The 21,565-nt window shown below is 42.5% G+C and overlaps 2 protein-coding genes across 2 annotated transcripts; one reads left to right on the top strand and one right to left on the bottom strand.

Annotated features, from left to right (window-relative positions):
* Position 1: 1 nt before the first annotated feature.
* TRIM14 (tripartite motif containing 14) lies at positions 2-9,048 on the top strand (the record flags this gene model as incomplete). Its single annotated transcript, XM_015652210.2, has 6 exons — positions 2-178; positions 4,164-4,259; positions 5,132-5,365; positions 6,443-6,605; positions 7,656-7,748; positions 8,068-9,048. Coding segments are annotated over 6 exons (1,299 nt in total), but the record flags the coding sequence as incomplete, so codon positions are not given.
* Positions 9,049-9,837: 789 nt separating this feature from the next.
* On the bottom strand, positions 9,838-19,557 carry NANS (N-acetylneuraminate synthase). Its single transcript, XM_015615146.2, has 6 exons — positions 19,333-19,557; positions 17,660-17,875; positions 14,411-14,510; positions 13,993-14,147; positions 12,672-12,938; positions 9,838-11,593 (listed from the first exon to the last, which is right to left on the bottom strand). Exons 1-6 carry the CDS (start codon positions 19,462-19,464, stop codon positions 11,384-11,386), a joined length of 1,080 nt encoding a protein of 359 aa, XP_015470632.1. The 5' UTR covers positions 19,465-19,557; the 3' UTR covers positions 9,838-11,383.
* Positions 19,558-21,565: the final 2,008 nt, after the last annotated feature.

Below are 21,565 nucleotides of genomic sequence, written 5' to 3'. Positions count from 1 at the left end.
GGGCGAGCCGCGGGCCGCAGCGCCGGGGCCGCGGCTGTGCTGTGCTGTCCATGCCGGGCGGCCGCTGGAGCTGTTCTGCGAGGACTGCGGGAGCTGCGTGTGCGCTCTGTGCCCGGCGCTGGGCGCGCACCGCGGACACCGAGCCTGCCTCCTTGCGCACGCCGTGTGCCGCACGCAGGTGAGTGCCGCCCAGCCCCGCCGGCCCGGGCACCGAGTGCCGCAGGGAGCACCCATAAACCGGCAGCGGAGACAAGATCTTCCTGATTTGCTGCCTTGGCGGATGTCCCGTCGTTTCTGGAACTTGTGCCGCTGGGTTTTCTTTGTTTAGGGTGTGATGGAGGCATCTTTGAGTATTACTGTAGTGCCACGGTACTAAGCCGATCTTCAGCCTTGCTTATTAACACCTTGTGGAGTTCGAGGTTTGTAGGCTGCGTTGACTAGCAGAACAAAGTTTCTATACTGTCTGTGCTTCAACAAGTGCTTTGTAGACCCCATACAGACAGGGTCAGCCTGGTAGCACTGCACAAGGATATGCACAAGGATATGGTTCCTGCACGGAAAGGAAAGACTTAACCGGTCACACCCAAGCGTCCACAAAACAGGTGTATAAATCAAGTGACAAGGAGGAAGTGGCTTTGACTGTTAGGTAACATTTTATCCTCAGACTTTGTATGCAGAATTAGAGGAGTGTGGCTGCCCTGGGGAATTTGTTTTTATTGCCAGGCTGGAAGAACCTTTGACAGAAACATTAATGCCTCAGGGGGAGGGGAGAGGTCATTTCTGTTTACCCCCAGCCCCACCATTGTAGCTGGCTAGATCACAGCGACTGCCCATGCACAGTTCTTTGATAACTCCTCTGGGGTGTTGTGGGTTAACCCCAGCAGGCATCTAAGTGCAACACAGCTGCCTGTTTATTCACCTTCCTTGCCCAGTGGGACAGAGAAAGAGGAACATTAAAACCAAGAAAATTCATGGACTGAGATAAAAATAAATTTAACGGGAGAAGGATACGTGGAAGGAAGAGAAAAGGAACAGAAGTGGTGCAAAGGTGACATTCACCAGACAGTTCCTGAGCAAAAGGCAGCTAACCCACCCCAACACCCTGCTTCCAGTTTGCTGAACGTGATGGTGGCTGGTACGGATTACCTCTCTGATTAGCAGGGGTCATCTCCTGCTTCTGTCCCTTCCTAGTCTTACGTGCACTCACAGTATAGTCATGTCTGAAACACAGCACCACACAAGCTGCCATGAGGAAAATTAACTCCATCCCAGCTACAGCCAGCCCAGAGGTTCTTCCCTAAGCCTTTTTTCCTTCATCCCAGTATAGCTGTCCACCAAATATCCTCAGGAAGCTTTGCATACTTGCCAATACTCCTGCTTATGCTTTTTTTTAAACTTGGAGAGCCTGCCAGGAGGCTTGCTAAGGCCTGCATGCTGTGGTGCTAAGCTTGGGAGACTTAAAATACTGTAACACAGAGGTTTGATGTTCAGAAGCTTCCCCTCTCCCCTCCTCCTCTCTCAGCTCTCCTCTCTCCTTTCCTCTTTCCTTTCCTTTTTTCCCAACCTTCTCTTTTTTTTTTTTTTTTTTTTTTTTTTTTTTTCTTTTTTTTCTTCCCACCCTCTACAATTTCAGACAGTTCTTTCCCACTCCTTGTGTGATATTTTGGAGCAGTGTTACCAGGAGGTTTCCTACAGAATACACCAGGAAGGAACAGTTCCTACAGAACTTTCTGCTTGGAAGTCCACACAGATTGTGAGCTGGTGCACAGGTCGTGATAAACTCCTGGAGCATTTTATTGCAGTTCCTGTTGGAGAGCATTAATTACAAGGGCAGAGAGAGGGCCGTGCACTAGGCTGCCACACGCAGCAGCAGCAGCAGAGAAGTAAAACCATTCAAGATGTCTGAGCAATGCAGAGCACTGCTGGTGTGCTCTCCTCCAAAGAGTCCCTCTTGCAGGTGGGACTGCAGTGTTTGTGCTCCCTTCACTGCAGGGTGGCAGCGTGTGGATGATGCAGGTATTGTGCAGTGGCACCTGATCTGAGGCAAAGTAAAGCGCACAAATCTACAGACTGCTGCTTCCCTGGGGGTCTGGTGGGCACAGGGAAGTACGTGCTGCTGATAGAGACTTGTCTCTGCTGAATCAGGAAGTGAGCGGTGTAGAAACTTGTGACCCTCTGTCCCTAGGAGATATCTGCTGACATCTACTGGCTTAGGGCTGCAGAGATTTTAGGCACAAACTGTCGATAGTTTTAGCCCAAGAAATGGCACTTTGACTAGTGATTTCGTTTGCTGTGAGCAGTTACTCAGTATAGCCCTTGTGGTGTGACATCAGCCAGGCAGCACTTCTTCCACTGAAAATCTTCCACAGCTCTTTCAGCAAATTCTAGCTGTGAGAGCTAAGAAGAGATGAGAACCATTGTGTGAGGTCCATCAGTTGCTTCATCCCTGGATCAGAGATTGTTTAAAATCATTGAAAAGGATGCTCCCTGTGTTCCTGAATGCAGCACACAGGATCAGCATTCTTTGCACTTGATAAGTGTCCTGTGAGCCTGACAGGAGCTCGGAGTGTCATCTCAGAAATTCTTTCTTTTACAGTGTTTTCACTTGAATGAGTTAAAGCACCCAGACAGTCCCTAAAGGAGGTTTTTTTGGTGTCGACTCCTCAGGGTGAAAGACATGTGTTGCTGGCACACTTTTCAATTGGTAGGAAGCAGGTCTTTCATGTGCCTCTGTAAAGAAAGTAATGCTTAACCAGAAATGCTTGGGATTGGCCCAAGAGTTTGCATATGGTCATGGTGAGTGCACAAAGTAAGCTGTGTTACTAGCAAAAAAAGAAGATTGGGTTTTTCTCTGTGATCTTTGTCAGTCTTTGAGGAAGGAAATGAGGTCTAGGCTACAAAATAAACTAAGGAAGGCTGATATCTGGTAGAAGTCCTGAATCCTCTAGTGGTGTAGAACTCTTCAAGGACAAGACTGGAAAACTGTGGCTGGAATAAATAGCATGGGTGTCTTGCTCTGTGCAAGAACATTTACTTGCTTGCATGGATGTGTCTGTGTCAATGGCCTTCAGATGCAGACTCTCTGGCTTTTTGGTGGGAGCTCATTTTCTTCTGACTGTCATACTCAAACAACAGGGTGCATGTGTTTTCTAAGGAGACACGTCAGAAATACAAACAGTTGCTTGTGAAGAAACACTTCACGCTCTGTTTGTCCATGCTGCAGAGTATAAGTGCTGTGCTGCCCTGGGGCTGTTGCAGTGAACTGGTACATGTGCATGCAGGTGTTCTTGACTGGGTCTCAGATGCAGAAGAGGACACTGATAGCAGCTACAGCTGGCACTACATCTGGTATTTACTGGTTTTAGCACCAGTGCACCGAGAGTGTGGGGCAGCATTGACTGTATTCTTCACGTTACTAATGACAAAAATGTACTAGCAGGCAAACCAAGACTGTTCCATCTGTTGGGCAGAGGGCAGCCAATTTCAGAGGGCTGCGGATGAGAAACTGGGGCAAGACGTAAGCAGAATATTGATTATGCAGTGCTGGGCACACCACAAGTATCACAGATACTGTGATTGATTACCAGCCATCCCGACAGAGCATTAATTACTATTAATCAGCTAATAATCTGATATTAGCTGCTGCAGACATTCAGACTGCAGCACTACAGTGGTGATAGTGGGGTATCTAAGTGGTCTTTTATACACTGGGAAGCATCCTGAACATTCACTGGATTTTGATTCTAAGTGGAGCCTTCCACTTACATTCTAAATAAAAGTACTTGGCTGCCCTTCAGCTGCTAAATGCAGTAGCACATAATCTTGAAATACACAGCACCACAGATGTAAAGACGAAAATGCTTTTTTCACTTTGGGTTTCCCTGTGCCTTAAGAAAGTGGTGCTTATTTTCACAGCTGTGCAAACCGTACCAGTATAACCACCAGGTGACATGCTGAAATCCTTATGGTTCATCACTGTGCACTGAATAAGCCTCATGAAAGGCCATTCATTTAAGAGTTGTACCTTTCAATTCAGAATATTCTATGATTCTGAAACTGAGTATTTCCGTACCCCCCTATATGGAATCAAGCTGGATAGTTGCTTCTGTTTTAACAGATGTTGTTAGGAAACAATGTTATATTTTTGTTTCATTGTTGTATAGGAAAGCATGGCATTGTGCTTGAAGAATCTAGAAGAGAGAAAAGAGCAAGAAGCTGGTAACAGAAGGAGAATACAGCAGGCCATAAATGATGCGAAGGTAAAGTGTGGTTTCATTCTCCACTGGATTGTCATTTACCAAGGGAAAATTCCAAGGGATTTTGTTTTCTCTGTAGCTGTTCAGAGACCCAGCCACTTACTGCTTCTCAGAAGAGTATATCCATCACAATGTATCATACTATCAAAGAGAGGGAAGAGGGAGAGTTTCCAAAGACCTGGTCCTCATTCCTTGGTCAGATGAACATCTCTGGAAGACCAAGGGTGAAATTTTTATGCAGAGGAATAGTAGGTAGCCCCAGCTGCCTATGTTATTCTACCTTCACTTACATATTTTGCACTGGACTGAACAGCAATATTGAATTTCCTGGATTCAGAGTTGAGTAAACACAAGAAAGGTTCGGTTGATTCTGTCTTAAGAATGGGAATGTATGCTAAACTGCACCTCATTTATAGAGCATGAAATGGCTTCTGCTCTAAGGAGCATCTCTAAGCAGTTCTGTTACAGAAATGTCAGTAAGAGCTTGAGGGGGCTTTAGAGACTTAGTGGTCGGATGCCACTTCATTTTTGTGGTTTTCTCTTCCTACCAGCTACTTGTCTCTAGCTTGCTTCAAAAGCAGCCGAAGTCTTGCTACTGAAGGACAACTGCTTCTTCTTGCAATTGGTACTCTGTTAATTCCAGCTGAAAACAGATTTTTCTACATAAATAGGCATCTTGGAATCTTCCCTCCATCTTTTCCATCCAGACATCAGCAGGTAGATAATGCCCGCCTTGCCTTAAGCAGTAGAGATATGTTTCTCAAGAGATGGAGAAAAACAGTAAAATTCAACCAAAACATAGTATTGAAAGAGAAATATCTGAAGTGTTTATGGTCTGTTGAGCAGGGGAGAGATGTTGTTCTGCTTATCCATAGGCACATGCTGATATCATCAAATGGCAGCTGTCAGAAAAAATTACTGAGCTTCAGTTACTTCTTCGGGAAGAAGAGAGTCTGGCAAAAAACTTCATTGATGAAAAGACTCAGCAAGGCCTGGGAGCACATGATCAGCATTTGAGGTCCTGTGAACAACAGCTTGCAACCCTAGAGACCTTCACACATCGAATCAAACAAATACAGCAGGACAGTGATCCTATTCATTTGCTGGAGGTGGTATTTTATGGTGTCCTTCTACCTCTTACCCTGACAGTCCTTGACAAATTTCTCTAGTGATATGTTCTGTAGATCCTTCTGTATGTAAACAGCATCTTTCTTACTGCTTTGTAATTTGCTTTGTGTTGGTGTTTCGGTGAATAGGTTTGGTTGCTGATTTTTGAGCTATTAGGTGTTCCTGCTATGGCATTGATTTCAGGTCTGTATGAAATTCATGTTAATTTTAAGTATAGATGGAAAAGACATCTTTTATACATGTGTCTTAATCTTGATGTAGATTAAAATATCTGTTGTATCACGTCTTTCCTTGTCCAGTGTAATATGAAGACCTGAGAAAAGGCAGCCCTCAGGAAACCTCGTGAGGGAAGTTAAAATGTGTGATTTCCTTAATTGCAAGAAATCCTAATCATCATAAGCAATAGCCATCACTTCACTGGAGGGGGCAACGATTTTCTTTTTGCCTACAGATAAACATCAGTTTTTCTCTCCTAATGATCTCCACTTTCCTTGGGAAGAGTGTGTTGCCATGTGCTTATGCCCTGACACAAGTCAAAAGATGCCACAGGATGGTGCCTCTGGTGTATTTTTGCATCCTTGCAATGTGTCAGACTTGGGTTTCCACTGCTGTGTTATGGCCCTGGCATTCTGCTGTGTGTGCTAGCAACACACCTCCACACAGGAGCTGCTCTTTGTGATTCTGTGGAGATTTTCTTGTGGGGAGGCTGGATTTTATTCTAAAAAATTGCTTTTAAAACTTAATGGTTTGATTTTGTCATTGATGATATTTCACACAGAGGGTCCTGGCCAGGCTAAACTCATTTCCATCCTGGAGGGATCTCTTTTAGCCATGGCTGTTGGATTCTCCATGTCAGGGTTGGCCACAGGGCTGGCAGGAGAAGGTAATGGGCAGGCTAATGAGCTAAAAGGCAGGCTGAGCTCAGCAAAGCTTGCCTGTTATGGCCCATAGGTTTACCTGGTGACAGAGCTGTCCTTGCTCTGTGGTCCTCTTGTGGGAGGGAAGAGTCCATTCATGTCAGTCTCTGCTAATTGTAGCATTTGGCTTTCTGCCCTCAGAAGTACACAGAAATTGAGAAGGAAATGAAGGAATCCAGGCACTTGTTGGAAGAGTGGCATCCAGTACCTCTCTTGTTTGAGCACTTACTTAATCATTATAAACACTTCATCGGAGTTCTTCAGTCCATTCTACAGAAACCATTGGAAGCCCGGCTTAAAGAAGGTACCTGGGAGAGTGCTCTGAATTTTGCTTTCTTCTGTTCTCTTTGCAAATAAAATGTACTTCTAAAGCAAGAACAGGACTTTTAACCAAATTATCTGGAGAAACAACAGTGTTTCAGGCATGGATACTGTTTTCGGGCAGCATGGGTGTAATGCTGCTATAGCAGTGGTGTTTTAGGAACGTTTCTCTTCCACCTCTGAAAATGATCTTTGGTTTGCCTGCTGCTTTCCCCTTCCCCCCCTCCCAGTTCTCTCAGGTATTTCGATGAAATTTAATGTAGTCCATCACACATACAGAATGTATGTATTCTCTCAGTTACTTACAATTTGGTATAAGTGCTCTGGCATTGGGCTACCTCTAAAATTTGAAAGCTTTTTCTAATGATGCCCTTGGTGATCTACCTCAGCCTGAAAAAAAAAAAAAAAAAGATGATTTTTGGTACTGTAAAGCTGAGCTAACGTGTTCTATTTAGAAATCCCATTGTCTTTGAGCTGTTATTTCATCCTAAAATGACCTTTGGCATGATTAAGGCAAGTTTTTCTTGATGGGACACAGAGCCACAAAGCTAAATAACAAAGCTAAAGTGGGAAAATCCTGCTGCTCTTTGAGTGAGCAGGCAACACTGGCCATCACATTTCACCCAGCTGCCTTTTAATCCCTTACTGGGAAATTGCCACTGAAAAGACAGTACCGGTTGCTGGGGCCAATGGCCAGACCTGATCTGAAAGGCTGCTGCAGGATGCGTGCAGGACTGCTGGGAAGCGTAGTGGAGGTGCCCTGCAGCAAGCACCTGCAGCTATTTTCAGCTGCCTGATAATTTTCATCTGATAAGGGCTACTTTTTAAGAAATCAGGTGATTACTTGGTGTTGTGTTCAATTGTATATTTCTTTGGTAACACTAGTCCAGCATCTCCATGCTATCCAAAGGGCGTAATGCTGAAAGCATACAGAGTGAGTAAAAGGAAAAGTAGCACAGTTTGTCCATGAAGTAGGAAAATGATAGTTAAAACCAGGCAGACTCCCTGACTGTCCCTTTTCATCTTTGCCCAGATGTTTTCAGTAGCCTTAATCCCACTGCAATGAAGGAGCCTGGGACAGTGCTGAAAACCATGACTCCTGTTGATCGGTTGCTTTTCTTAAAACGTAAGTATGATTATACTGGAGTCCTAGCATCTCCTGAGCTGAAATGGACCCACAAAAATCACTAGGGTCCAACTCCTGGGCCTGCACAGGACCATGTGTCTAAGAGCATTGATTAGTGATGTGTGGAGGCATCAGTGCTGGTGCCCTGCTGTGATACCCTTGGCATGCCTTTCCCCCAGCCTGTGTTCCTGGGACTGCAGGCTTTCTGGCTGTCCCAAGACACTGCCAACTGTGGGCTCCTTTGCAGGCATTTTGTAACTTGGACTTCTTCCAAGGGTCATGAGCAATGTAGCAAGTATGTTTATGGCTTTAACCGCAGATGCAAGATCACCAACCTGGGAATATGACAGCATTCACCCAAGACTGAAATTGTCTGACGACCGTCTTGAAGTAAGCTGTAGCTGGAGGAGAATATTTTACCCCTGTAGTCCCCAGAGATTTGATAAATTATGGCAAGTGCTAAGCAGAGATGCATTCCTTTCTGGGAGCCATTACTGGGAAGTTGACCTGCTTCATGCTGGAGCAGGATGGTGGATTGGCGCAGCCTACCCTACCATTGGCAGGAAAGGAGACTCTGAAGCCTGTCGACTGGGCTGGAATAGAGCATCTTGGTGCCTTAAGAAGTTTGATATTGAGTACTGGGCATTTCACAAGGGAGAGAGAATCCCCATCCTGATACAAGATGATCCTGATTGCATTGGCATTTTTCTAAATTATGAAGCAGGAATTCTTTCATTCTACAATGTTAGTGATGGCATGGCTCATTTGCACACCTTCCACTGCAAGTTCACAGAACCAGTTTATCCAGCCCTGAGACTCTGGGAAGGATCCATTAGAACATGCAAACTAACGTAAGAAACAATGTGAAATAAAGCCTATTTCATGCTTTTTCTGTTAGTGCCACTTCAGCAATTATCTACATGAATTTTTCTCTGTTGTATTGAAGTTGTAATTTTGATGCTTTAAGAAGATAATGTAAGTTCAGGAAAACCACCTGTGATTTTTAATGTGTTTTTTTTCTTTTTTTCCAATGAGGGAAGGTGATCTGACTTTTATAAATGATGTTGATGTGCCACTCAAAGTACTGTACGTACTATTACTGTACTTTTTCCAACTTGTAACAGTAAGTTCAAGAAAAACAACTGTATTTTTTAATGTGTATGTATTTTTCAATGGGGGAAGACGATTTGCCTTATAAATGGTGTTGCTGTACCACCTGAAGTGCTGTATGTAGTATTTTTTGACTTGCAAAATGGAAGAAGTCAGGTAGAAAGAAACATAACTTAGACTGGAATCTGGATATTGACTTTTTGAAATTTTTTTAAATTAACTTATTCTCCTCATTGGCCTGGAGAGACTGCAGTTGTGTATGGCAGGAGGTTTAGTTTGGTTCAAGCTTTGAGATTATATACTGCATATTGTTATCATTCACAAGACCAAATTTGGATAATAAATGCATTAAGTGCATTAGCTCATATTTCAGTGTCATCTTGGAAAGATCAAAGACTCTTGGAAAAGTCTCTTCTGAAGCTAGAGCTTCTGTGGCCACATTTAATAGTCAGTAGCTGGTCTTATATATGACAGAAACTCTGAATTGACTTCTGGGTGACCCTGTTCTTCCCACTGAGTGGAAGCATGAGAAAAACCTGTGTACAGAGGATGAGAGCTCCTAACAGAGGATGAAATGTCTGCAAGGCTCGCAGGTGGAATAAAATCACCAGGCTAGAGGTGCATTTGTGGCCTGTTTATCCTTGTGTCCAATTTGGAACATCCGCATAAAACCAGGAGACACAGCTTGCAAGTTTCTGTATATGAATATTTCTCCCCCCACCAATACATTAATTAAAATCCTGGGAATTTCTGGAGTCTTTGCTTACAGCAGTCTCCAGGACCAGCCCAGTTAAGAGTGAAAAACCACTGCTACTTGAAACTGGTTGGGTAATCTTGCAGTGTTCAAATACTAAAGGCCCTGCATCACCAGTGCTGGCAATGGCAAGGTCTGACCATAGGCTGAAATGCATAAACAAGAGATTGTTTTGTAAGATAAATTTATTTTTCAAATTTGAAATTAAAAAAAAACAAACAAACATCTTTTAACAATTGAGTAGTTTTTTAATGTAAGGCAAATATACTGCATCAGTCACAGCTCACATATGGTTAAGTATATATATGACTCAATCTCTGTTTCCCTATTTAAATATCTGAATACAGTTTCCTACCCCTGTTTCCCCATTTAAAGATATGAATACAGTTTCCTCAAAATTGCACAAGGGTAAACATTTTTGAAGTAAACAATTTATGTTTAAACAGGTTTAAACAAAACCACTCACCACCACATTCAAGACACTTCACCAACTCATGACCTAAAAGTAGCAAGTTCCAAGTAACCATCACTAGTAAATGATTCCATCACATAAAAAAAAGCAGATGAATTATTGCAAAGCAGTGCTGTGCTAAGCAATGTAACTGAAGAATGGCTGGTTTGCAGCTGCTGTTATATGGCTACCTTCTGGTCAAAGGGAAAAGCAGCAGCCAATAGGAGTGGGATTGCATCTCTCACTTGAAAAGTGAGAAGCTGGGAAGCAAGAGCAGAGCACACAAAAGGTGTACCAACCATCATGCTGAAGCATAATGGTGTGGTGTAGTCAGGCAGTCAGCCTCAGCCATCTCACATGCCAGTGTTGAGAGAAAAACCCCAATGTAGAGGATTTGCTGGTTAGTACAGAAAAAAAAAAGCAGCTCAAGCTTCACCAGCATTTGGCTTCCTACCTGAGAACTTGCCACTCAGGTTCAAACAGAGGCATCCAAATGCTCTGCAGAATAGACTTAACATTCCAGACTTCAGTCAACTAGCAATAGATACTTTTCACAAGCACAGGTTAAGCTTATTTCTACTGATTCATCTCACATCTACTTTTCTTCCCTGCTCCATCTCTCTGGCTTGCCTTTTGTGCCTTTCAGTTTATAAAAGGCTCTCTTGCCCCTTAAATGGAACCTTTCTAAATATTCCATATGCTTCCGTTCCTGGTACTATCTCTTGAGAACCTAGCTTTCTCAAGAAGCCCATTTCCCCACAGAATACAGATTCCCACAACCCACTGCTTTATCATGACACTTTTAAGACTTTCATCTTAAAAAAAAAATCCATCCAGGTTGCATTTGTAGTTTTCTGTTCAGTGTATGTAAACTTCCACTTATCTGTGTTCAACCAGAGTCCTGCTATCACAGGGGTGAGGCAAATGGCAGAAAAGAGAGGAATATCAAAAGATACATGGCTAGAACAATTGAAAGTGTAGACAAAATTCTCACAATTTACTGTATTCTTAACAGAAGAGGACAGCTGGAAAGCAGCAGACTGTGACCTTATATTTGGCAATACTCCAAATTAATCTAGGCTAAGTGGAATGGAGAAGAGAGGATCATGGCATTTCCTAGGCATGATGCTATACAGTTTCTAATAAAATCTTCATAATTTATATCCCCTTGCTTCTGAAACTTCCTGCTAATAAGAACCTGAAAATTCTAACTTGTTTGCACCCTCATAATTATACCCCTTTCTTCTAATCTACCATGCTGCTATTCTCAAACACACTGTGTAGTAGTGCATTGAGAAATATGAAATGGACTGCTTTGGTTTAGCACTTCACTTTTTTCACATGATTTTCCACTACTTGCTCAGTGATGGTTTCATCTTCTTCAATATTTTTTTTAACCTTCTGTCCCACCAGATCAAAGATGGATTCTGGGGGAAATCCCTTTGGTTCTCCCACCTTCACCGTCAGCATGTCAAGTGTCAATATTGAACCTTCAGGAATTGCCACTTTTGCCACGACTGACTTTCCCAGCTACAGGGGAGGAGAAAATAAAACAACCAATGTTTAAGTTAAATTCATTGCTAGCTTAGCATAACAAAAAAAAGGATAAAAAATATTCTGCAGTTATTTGAGAACAGGTTGTGTAGAACTGCCTTCTCCATTACTTATTCCAAATGATGATTAATTTAGCATGGTTACTTTCACTGTAACCAGGCTGCCAGGAACATGCAGATGTTTTCTGAAACTGGACAGTGGCTCACTGTTTGTGATTCTTCAAAATCACAGTGGAGGGAATCTGATTAGAATGACTGGTATTTTACCTTAGTGTAAAAGCAGCTCATATACAATCATGGAGATATTATTCCTATTACTATTGCCAAGTAACTGGTACTGGTGAGGCCACACCTCAAGTCCTGTCCATTTCTGAGCCCCTGACTACAAGAAGGATATTGAAGTGCTGCAGTGAATCCAGAGAAGGGTCATGAAGCTGGTGAAGGGTCTGGAGCAAGTCCTATGAAGAGCAGCTGAGGGAACTGGGGTTGTTTAGGCTGGAGAAAAGGAGACTCAGAGGGGACCTTATCACTCTACAACTCCATGAAAGGAGGCTGTAGTCAAGTGGGGGTTGGTTTCTTCTCCCAGGCAGTAACTGACAAGAGGAAATGGCCTCAAGTTGTGCCAGGGGAGGGTTAGACTGGACATTAGGAAAAATTTCTTCTCTAAGAGGCTTATTAAGCACTCAGACTGTCTAGAACATGGAAGTGGTTGAATTATGATCCTCAGAGTTATTTAAAACATGTAGATATGGCACTTAGGAACACACATTAGTGGTTGGACTTGGCAGTGTTAGGTTGGACTGAATGACCTCATGGGTCTTTTCCAACCTAAATGATTGCATGCTGCTACTCAACTCAGTTAACCACTGGATGATAAACACAGAACTCTATTATAATCAAAACAGCCAACACTGTGCAGTGTGAAATTTTTTAAATGTAGAGGCAGAAATACTACTGCAATAAACAATTTACAAGCTATTTCTCTGAATATTGAGTTATTAGCTTTAGGTCCACATTAGCTGCAGGTTTACACAAACCAAAAAATCAAAAGTTACCTTTTCATTGCAAGCCATTTCACAGGGCAAGAGTTGTTTGATTGGAGAACCCATTGCTTTTTCCACAGTACGGATGGCTTTCACTAACTCTGCCAGCTCATTTGGCTCCAGAGATGCTTGGTGGTCACTTCCTTTCCATGTTTTGTCCAGAGTCACATGGCGCTCCAGTACTTTAGCACCCATAGCAACAGCTGCCACTGAAATGGCTATGCCAGTTTCATGCCCCGAATAGCCAATGGGGATATCAGGAAAAGCTGACTGATATGCCTTGAATCATGACAGAGTTGGTCTGAATTACCAAGGTAGCAGTTTCAAAGACAAAGCAAATTTAACAGTGATAACTTCACATTATTAATTACTGTCATTAACAGTGGACAAATACTGTGCCATAAAACAAGCAATTGGTTATGCAGAGAATGCAACTTTTTAAATTCATCAAGTCACACTGCATTAACAATCACCATATTCCAAATTTGACTAATATCAATACTGACAAGAAAAAGGAAGAACATTCTTTTCTGTAACTTATGTTTCTTCTTTTAATTCGGTTCTACTATTCAATGCCTGTATCAGTGTAGTTTAACAGTAATAGTATCCTATTTTCATCCAAGAACCCAGTGGATTGGTTAATCTGTAGCCAAAACAGATTTCTTCAACACTGTGTTTAAAATCTGAAGCAATCTTTAAAGACTGCATTCTCTGTCCATGCATAAAGAACAGCCAACAAATCCTAAAGGCACTTAAAGGCAGCCATGTGCCATTCTATTAAAAATAATGTACTATGTGTGCACAGATCTAAGGTAGTGCTTGAACACTGGCCAGTTTGGAAAAACTTTCTTCCATCACTATTTGGTGTATCTAAGTAATATTTCAAATGAAGGAAACTATAGTAGAGTCTAATCAATTTTCTTCATTGCTCTGATAGACACATGCAGCTTTTTTAACAAACTTTCTGGTCTAGTTCCCTATCTTGAATTATGTTCTCACTTCATGCACCTTCTTAATGGTAACTGTCTATGTGATTTTTCTTAGCACTGTAAACCACAGGGTTAACTAGCTCACCCTATGTCATGTTTTCCTCTGTTGAACTGTGAACACACTTTACCATATTCCTCAATGGTGAGTTCTGCCAAAAAAAGGACCTGGTGGATCTTTTAAACTCAGTGTTTGCATTGTTAATTAGAGGAACATGACACATGCTGTAACTTCTCAGAAGCAAATTCCAGCACACCTTAAGCCCTTGAAGTAGTCTTATCCCAGTAAAATGATACAGCCCTTCTCTGCTATCCCACCCACAGCATGCTCTGGGTTACTCACTGACCGATATAACACGGAGGTTGACATCCTCTGGCTGAAGTGGGTACGCGCTGGTGCACTGCAGGAAGCAGAAGTTTGGATTGAGGGGCTTCACAATCTGATAAACCTGATGCATTGTGTTCATTGACTGCATCCCGCTGGAAATCACCATTGGGCGACCTAGCCATTGGAAAATAGCCACAAGTTTTGTACCAGGTCTACAACAAAGCTACCCAAGATTAAATTAAATTCTTTGTAAGTAAATTAATTCAGTAAAACTAGAAAAGAATGCTGGGTAAATTTATATTTTTCAAAGTCTAAGGGTGAGTTTCTTTTAAAGAAACTTCAGATTTTTTCCCAAAAATGCACTCGAGGAAAAATCTAATAACTGAGCTACTGCGAAATTGTGATGTTCACCAAGATGGGTCAAAGAAAATGCTTACCCTTCTTTGCAGTCTTTTCCAAATATGGAAAATTATTTGTATCTCCTGATCCTACTTTGAAAAATGGAACATCCAGCTCATGTAGAAATTCCACAGCCATCTACAAGGAAAAGAAATCACTGTGTTTTAACACTCCAGCTGAATCAAGGGATAAAGAACTACTGTACTTGGAAATAAACAACCCTTTAACACAGCAAACCCAAAGTTTATTAAACAGGTCGGTATTATAGACATCTCCCCAAAAAGCACTTCTTCTGAGGCAACATTTGCTATCCTGACAATATTTGTTTCTGATTTCTCTACAGGTGGAGTATACTTATGATGCCTTCTTTCATACTTCTATTTTAGTGGAGATTTTTGACTGCGATCACTGTCTGAAGGCAGTCTCTGGTCTCCCACCAAAGCTGGTAACACCAGCTGTACATTCTGCTGCTTAGTACAAGTGAGCTCCACCTCAGCTTAAAGATGAACTTGTGTACTACAGCATTCTTGCTTTTTTTCTCTCTTTTTTTAAACACTATTAGAGAGAGCAACTACCTGCAGACAGAAGTCTGCCTGTTGAAGAAAAAATGCGCTATAAAAGTACACACACCGTTTTCTTTCCACACCCATCCTGCAGATCAGAAACATTAAGCCACAGAATGTTTAAAACCACAGGTAATAGAATAGATGCATCATATCGAAAACTTGTATGAGCGTATTAAATAAGCACCAGGAAAAATGCCCAAAAGCACCCAAGGAGGGAAATCCAAAAGGAGATTGCTTTTGGGAGTGCTACTAGACAATAAAATATGCTAAAACAAAGACTATAAAACCATTTATTTAAATACCAATTATACTCTGCCTTTGCCTAAAAATATGTGTGCTGTATTGAAGACAATTCAAGAATTATTAGAGGCTTTGTGAAAACAGGTATTATATCAGTAAGTGTCCTTTTAAAAATGTGTATTTTATTGGAAGAAAATTTAAATTCCAAATCTATCACAGGCAAGAGGTATTTAAATCCTCCATTCACCTCTGGGGAAAATAATGAAATAGTCATGTTTGTTCCCTGTCAACCACCCACAAACTTTTAATTTCTTCAGCTCTTTCCTTGTTGCAGTTAAACTTACTTAGTGCCAGAGGAAGAACACTAATGTCCCTGAAGATAATGACATCTTATTTGGTCTAATTTTTCTATCATCAATACGACACAGATTCAATTTCTTGTACCTGCAATGTAAAACATCTCTCTATTCACTATTTAATATCGTTCTTTCAGATGTGTTGTACATAAAGAGAATGACTAGTCTATATTAAAAAAATCATAGATCTTATCTCAGAAGATGGCAAAAAATTAAATATGACAGGTAGACCTGGCATCTAAGGCCACTCTTCATTAGGTAAATATCTCTTGAAAATTAGCAGCTCTTCTTTAAGAGATTCAAGAACCAGGAAGTAATTTCAAATAGCAGGAATGACATTAAAGGGAGTGGTTCAATGAGATCCTGCTTTGTCTCCAGTACACACTGGAACAGAATACATAAAGAAGTTATTCATAGCCTTTGTATTTATTTCACACATCACTTCATTGATTTCCTCATACAGTTAAACACAGTTAAACAGTTTAACCTCTTTGACTTGACTGGACTTCTCGAGATTATCCAGATAACAAATCTGGAGATTATGTTAAATTTACATAAGTTAATGTATAAGAACTTTCAGAAGTTAATGTATTCTCAAATACTTTTTATGTCAATTTAGGCAATATTTTCCTTAAGTTCCAAACCCCTGTCTTGCAGAAACACCCTCAGAAACCTTAGGAGCTGTGTAATGTAATTAGCGCTGAAAAAGAAGGCACAAACATGTATCAGTTTTATTAATTAGCTGAGGAAGCCACATACAAAGGAGCACAGAAGAGAAAAAGAGGGATCCCACCAGCAGAAAGTCATCTTAGCTGCTGCCAATAAAAGGTGTTCTGTGTTGCACTACCGCCTTTAGAAAGCAGAGGTTTTAACATCAAAGAAGGAGTGTGGAGCTTTTTTTCTCCTCAAAGGCATGTGGGTCTTCAAGTTCCCAGATATAGAAGTCCAAGACTGCTGGGTTCATTTACTCCTTTCTTAAAGGAGTGGATGTTGTTCAGCAGGTCTTCTAGATGTTAAGACAGCAATGAAAGAAACATCACCACACTCTCTTTTCACAGATCTATTTCTGAATCCATGGCACTGAGCTACTGCCATATACACAAAACATTTGTCTACTGTCAGATGAAGAGGGAGAACAAATTATAAGAAATTACACTGATATATCATGAATTGTCTCTGACTGCAAGAGTGAGACACTGAATAGATCACCTTAAAGCATCCTTGTCCCATCTAGGATATGTCTACTTGCAGAAAGCCAGGGACATTGCTCTGCTGGCCATATGCAAGAGTGGCTAGCTTACTTCCGATAGGGTCTCTTTAAGTTTGGTTCTCTGTATTTTCTAGGTCACAAAGAAAAATAAATCTGTAGTCTCTAATCTATACATTACTTCTAGTGTTACCTGACCTTTACACATTTCACATTACACATTACCTTGTTTACACATTTCAATGTATGTTCCATTTAATAATGTCACACCATCATTCTGAGGCAAGCAACATGCAACAGCCACAGTACACATGTCTTAAGGGGGAACAGCAGGAGGAGTTTCATGGAATTGTGAAGCTGATGACTGACTGTTTAAGAGTCTACTGGCAAAAATCAGTAGATAATTCAGCAGTAGCAAGCCAAGGTGCTGAGCCCCTCCAGGAGTTTAGTTAAAGAAATAGGGGCATAAACACTTCTGTTGCTTAGAAACACAACAGGGGTCTAGTAAATGAGGAAAAAGAGGGAAATAATAGGGATTAGATCAAGAAAGGAATCTGGTTTAAATACAGAAGGAAGTTTGACACGCTTGAAACCAACACACCAGACAACATGGGAGCGAAGTCTGACTGATATCTTGATCTACACTCTCAAAGCCTCAATTGTTTATTAAAATCAAAAAGAAGCCTTGTCCCTGATATTACTTACTGTGTATCAGTATCTCAACACATGGGGCAAGTCTTCCAAAATATTCAGCCACCCATTGTAAAGACACAGGTGAACTGGAAAATTACTCTCAGTTAGAAGGTCTCTCAGTCAGAAATTGATTGTCCATATATTCTTTTTATATAAGAATGGTCTCACCTAGGTGATACCCAATGGCAGCCAGACTCCCCTTGCACTCCAGTATGGCTTACATACCTCATCCATGCCAGAAGCTGTGAAGAAAATGCCAATCTCCTCTGCATACTTCTTTAGCTCTCTATATTGGTCATGACTGAACTCCAAGTGGCGCTTGTGTTCCCCATAGGTCTTTCCCCAGGAGTGTTTAGAGGTGTAGGGCCTTTCTAAGGCTTTCTTGTTGAATTTGTACTCCAGTTCACTCTTCTGGAACTTAGCACAGTCTGCTCCACAGTCCTGCAAAACAAGCTGGTGTACACTGAGTGGAAGTGCAGTGCAACTGCACTCAACTCTGAAGGAGTGAGTAACTGATATGCTCATCTGTTGTGGAATTTTCACATTATCATCACAGCAATCACAGAAATGGTAATGAACATGGAGTGACTGTGGACCTACACAGACATGAAATCTTTTATTTCGAACACCCAATACACTTAGTAGAGCAGCAGCTGGGAGAAATTGCATTAAACCTACAAAATTACTTAGCTATGCATCCTGCTTATTTGAAGACTTGACTTCTGTGGTGTTTTTCCCAGATTAGGTGTCACTGATAATTTTACACTAAAAAAGGACACAGAATTCCCTGGAACAAGAAGCATGAATCTGAAATTCATAGAACCATCAAGGCTAGAAGAAGCTTTTAAGATCATTCAGTCCAACCATCCACCCAGCATCACCACAGTTACCCCTAGATCACATCACCAACACCAGACACCTCTTGAATAATAATTAATTACACCTCCAGGAATAGTAATTAATTTGAAGTCACACAGCGAAGATATATCCTCATTAGAGCATCTCCAGTACAATTATACCCCAGTACAGAACTGAATACACCATGCTCCAAGCTGTGATGATGTGCCATTTATAGATATAGATATATATATCTAATAGATATAACTTCGGATCTACATATATCTATATGTATATAATGTATATATCTACATTTATAGATATAGATATATATATCTAATAGATATAACTTCGGATCTGAAGGCAGTTTGGCTATCTGGATGACACAAGCTTTACTGCAATAAAGCCCTACATGTCAACCAAGTCAAACTGGACGTTCATTAGAGACTTTCCAGCAGCTGCCTGATACTTCCTAAATTCCCCGTGAGCTCATGCCCCAGCTGCGGGGCTGCGCCCATGACACAAGACCACAAAATGAATTAGTTGGAAAAGACCCCTGAGATCATGGAGTCCTTGAGGTCACCGAACACCACCTTGTCAAAACAGACCAGGGCACCAAGTGCCACGTCCAGTCCTGCCTCAAACACCTCCAGGGACAGCGACTCCGCGACCTCCCTGGGCAGTCCATTCCGATGTCTGCTCAGCCTTTCTGTAAAGAAACTCTCCCTTACGTCCAGTTTTAACCTCTCCTGGCACAGCTTGAGGCCACGTCCTCTCATCCTGTCACTGGCTGCCTGGGAGAAGAGGCCAATTCCCACCAGGCTACGAGCTCCTCCCAGGGAGTTGTTGAGAGTGATAATGTCACCCCTGAGCCTCTTTTTCTGCAGGCTGAACAACCCCAGCTCCCTCAGCCGCTCCTCGCACGACAAGCGCTCCAGACGCTTTTACAAAGTCAAATGCAAGATCTGCCTGCAGACAACCTGTGTTTAGAATAGACCCTCCCGCGCGTCCCCCGGCCGCGCCCCGGCGCTTCGCTCACCAGCCCACCCCCTCGCGCGCACCTTGGCCATGCGGATCATGCGCTTGGCGATGTCCAGGTCGCCCTGGTGGTTCTGCCCGATCTCGGCGATGATGAAGCAGGGCTGGTCGCCGCCGACGCGCCGCCCGGGGCACAGCTCGAACTCGCGAGCCATGGCGAGATGGCGCCAGCCTCACAGCCCGCCCGCGACTGCGCCGCCGCTGCCGGCCCCGCCGCTCCCGGCCTCACCGCGCCTCCTCCCAGCCGCAGCCAATCAGCGCAGCTGTTCCCGGCCTCACCCCTCCTCCTCCCAGCCGCAGCCAATCAGCGCAGCTGTTCCCGGCCTCACCCCGCCTCCTCCCAGTCGCAGCCAATCAGCGCCGCCGGTGGGCGAGGACTCCCTGTCCTGGGGCCATCTCCCGACCGGCAGGGGGCGCCGCGCCCTCAGCGGTTCCTGTCGCGCGCCCTCGGCCCCGGCGCCACGGCAGCGGCTTGCCGGGCAAGACGCTCCAGCTGTGTGCTCCGCCCAACAGATCCGTAAAAACTTACAGGCATGGTGACTCCACTACCTCCCAGGGAAACCTATTCCAGTGCCTGACCACCCTGACAGTGACAACTTCTTGTTCTGATATCTGATCGGAATCTCCGCTGTCTCACCTTCAGGCCATTTCCTCTTGTCCTCTCACTGCAGGAGCGGCAGGAGAGACCGACCCCTGCCACACTACTACATTCTCCTTTCAGGAGTTGTAGAGACTTGGATCCGACAAAACTTCCCAGGATACATGGAAATAAATGGCAAAATGTGAAGCAATGGCTGAGGCCATTTCTGAGATTAATTTACTCCAGAATCCTTCTCTGATTGACATGCAGGTACACTTGTGACATTCTGGGCCCATCTGTGAGGTATTTAATGAAACTAAAAATCAGTTGTTTCAATAGTTACGATTTTATGGTACATGTCTGATGGTTTTTTGTTTTGTTTTGGTGAGGGATATGAAGCTGAGTCTCAAGGCCCCACTGATACACAGTGTTAGTACCACAGTTATGGTACAGTATTATGGTACAGTAATGCTTTTTGCTGGTATTGACTTTTCCCCAAGGAGAACTGCATCCTTTTGACAGACTGCAGTGACTGATTGAACACAACCAGGAGACTCTAAGCTGTGAAGTACTGCATGAGAGATAGCCTAAGAAATTGTCTCAATTTCAAATTAGAAATGGCCCTGATGAGCGATATACTGCAATATGCCAGTGGCTCTTGAAAAGCATGCTGTCTTTTACAAAGAACTGAGTTTTGTAAATTATGATGAGAGCACTGTATAAATATAAATTTTCTTTTTCATTGTGTGACCAAGAATTGGAGACCATATAAAATGTTTGTATCTGTATAAAATCGGCCAGTTCTCCAGAAGCAGGTCAGTTGCCTGAGGCTGTCTCATAGACGAGAAAGTTTCCTGACAACAGAACCCATACTAACTATTTCTACTGGTCAATTACATTGACTACAGTCACAGGTGGACTCAAACGCAGGCATAGCTTTTTTAGGGGTGCTGAACGACTGTTACAGAAAGAGATCTGAGTAAAATACAGTCCCTATAAAGAAGGCTGCATTTATGCAATGCATAATGCATACTTAATGTTTTTATGAAAATTTTCCAGAGAAAAAACAGAATGTTGAAACTGCAGGTATTACTGATGTACCCCATATGGGCTATAACAGTATAATTTCAGGAATTACATAGAGTTGAAAGCCATACTGTAGTCTGTTGAACTTTAGGATACTAAAAATTAACTAACAATTTATGAAAACACCTGACGCTCAATAATGGCTATGCAAAACAGTTTGTGAATGTAACCTTAATACTGCATGCATACAAACACTGAGAATAATTATAATGAAGTTTACCCCAAAAGTTTGCTGATTGAAAAAGCTGCTCAGTGTTTCTTAGTTGCAGTTTTTTTAGTTAGCCTCTAGTGTGTTATGTGTCATTGAATTTTAATTTACACTTTAATATACAACCTACCCCATGAGACATTTCTCCAACTAAACTACGTGGCTTGAGGTCAAAACCCCAGCTTGTTCTTGTAGCTCCTTAAGTGCTCTAGGTTCTTCCTATCACCAGCTCCACAGAACATACACCCCCATCTTTCCTGGGGCAAGTTCCTTGTTCATTCATCAGATAAAGAAGCAGGAAAAAAATGCCTCCAGAACACAAGTAATTAACTTCTGGAGTAATTTTGCAATGACAGAGTAACACTTTGCATATTATAGCCTA

Source organism: Parus major, chromosome Z, assembly GCF_001522545.3.
Source record: "Parus major isolate Abel chromosome Z, Parus_major1.1, whole genome shotgun sequence".
NCBI classification, from domain to species: Eukaryota; Metazoa; Chordata; class Aves; order Passeriformes; family Paridae; genus Parus; species Parus major.
This window is presented reverse-complemented; position numbering and strand designations above follow the sequence as displayed.

What these genes read in the sequence shown, in the direction of transcription:
- NANS (XM_015615146.2), bottom strand. Translation starts at nt 19,464, where the DNA reads ATGGCTCGCGAGTTCGAGCTGTGCCCCGGGCGGCGCGTCGGCGGCGAC. An exon ending in CAGCTTCTGGCATGGATGAG is followed by an intron (nt 14,511 to 17,659) that starts GTATGTAAGCCA and finishes TTTTCCTTGTAG; the next exon opens with ATGGCTGTGGAATTTCTACA. An exon ending in TCAACCTCCGTGTTATATCG is followed by an intron (nt 12,939 to 13,992) that starts GTCAGTGAGTAA and finishes TCATGATTCAAG; the next exon opens with GCATATCAGTCAGCTTTTCC.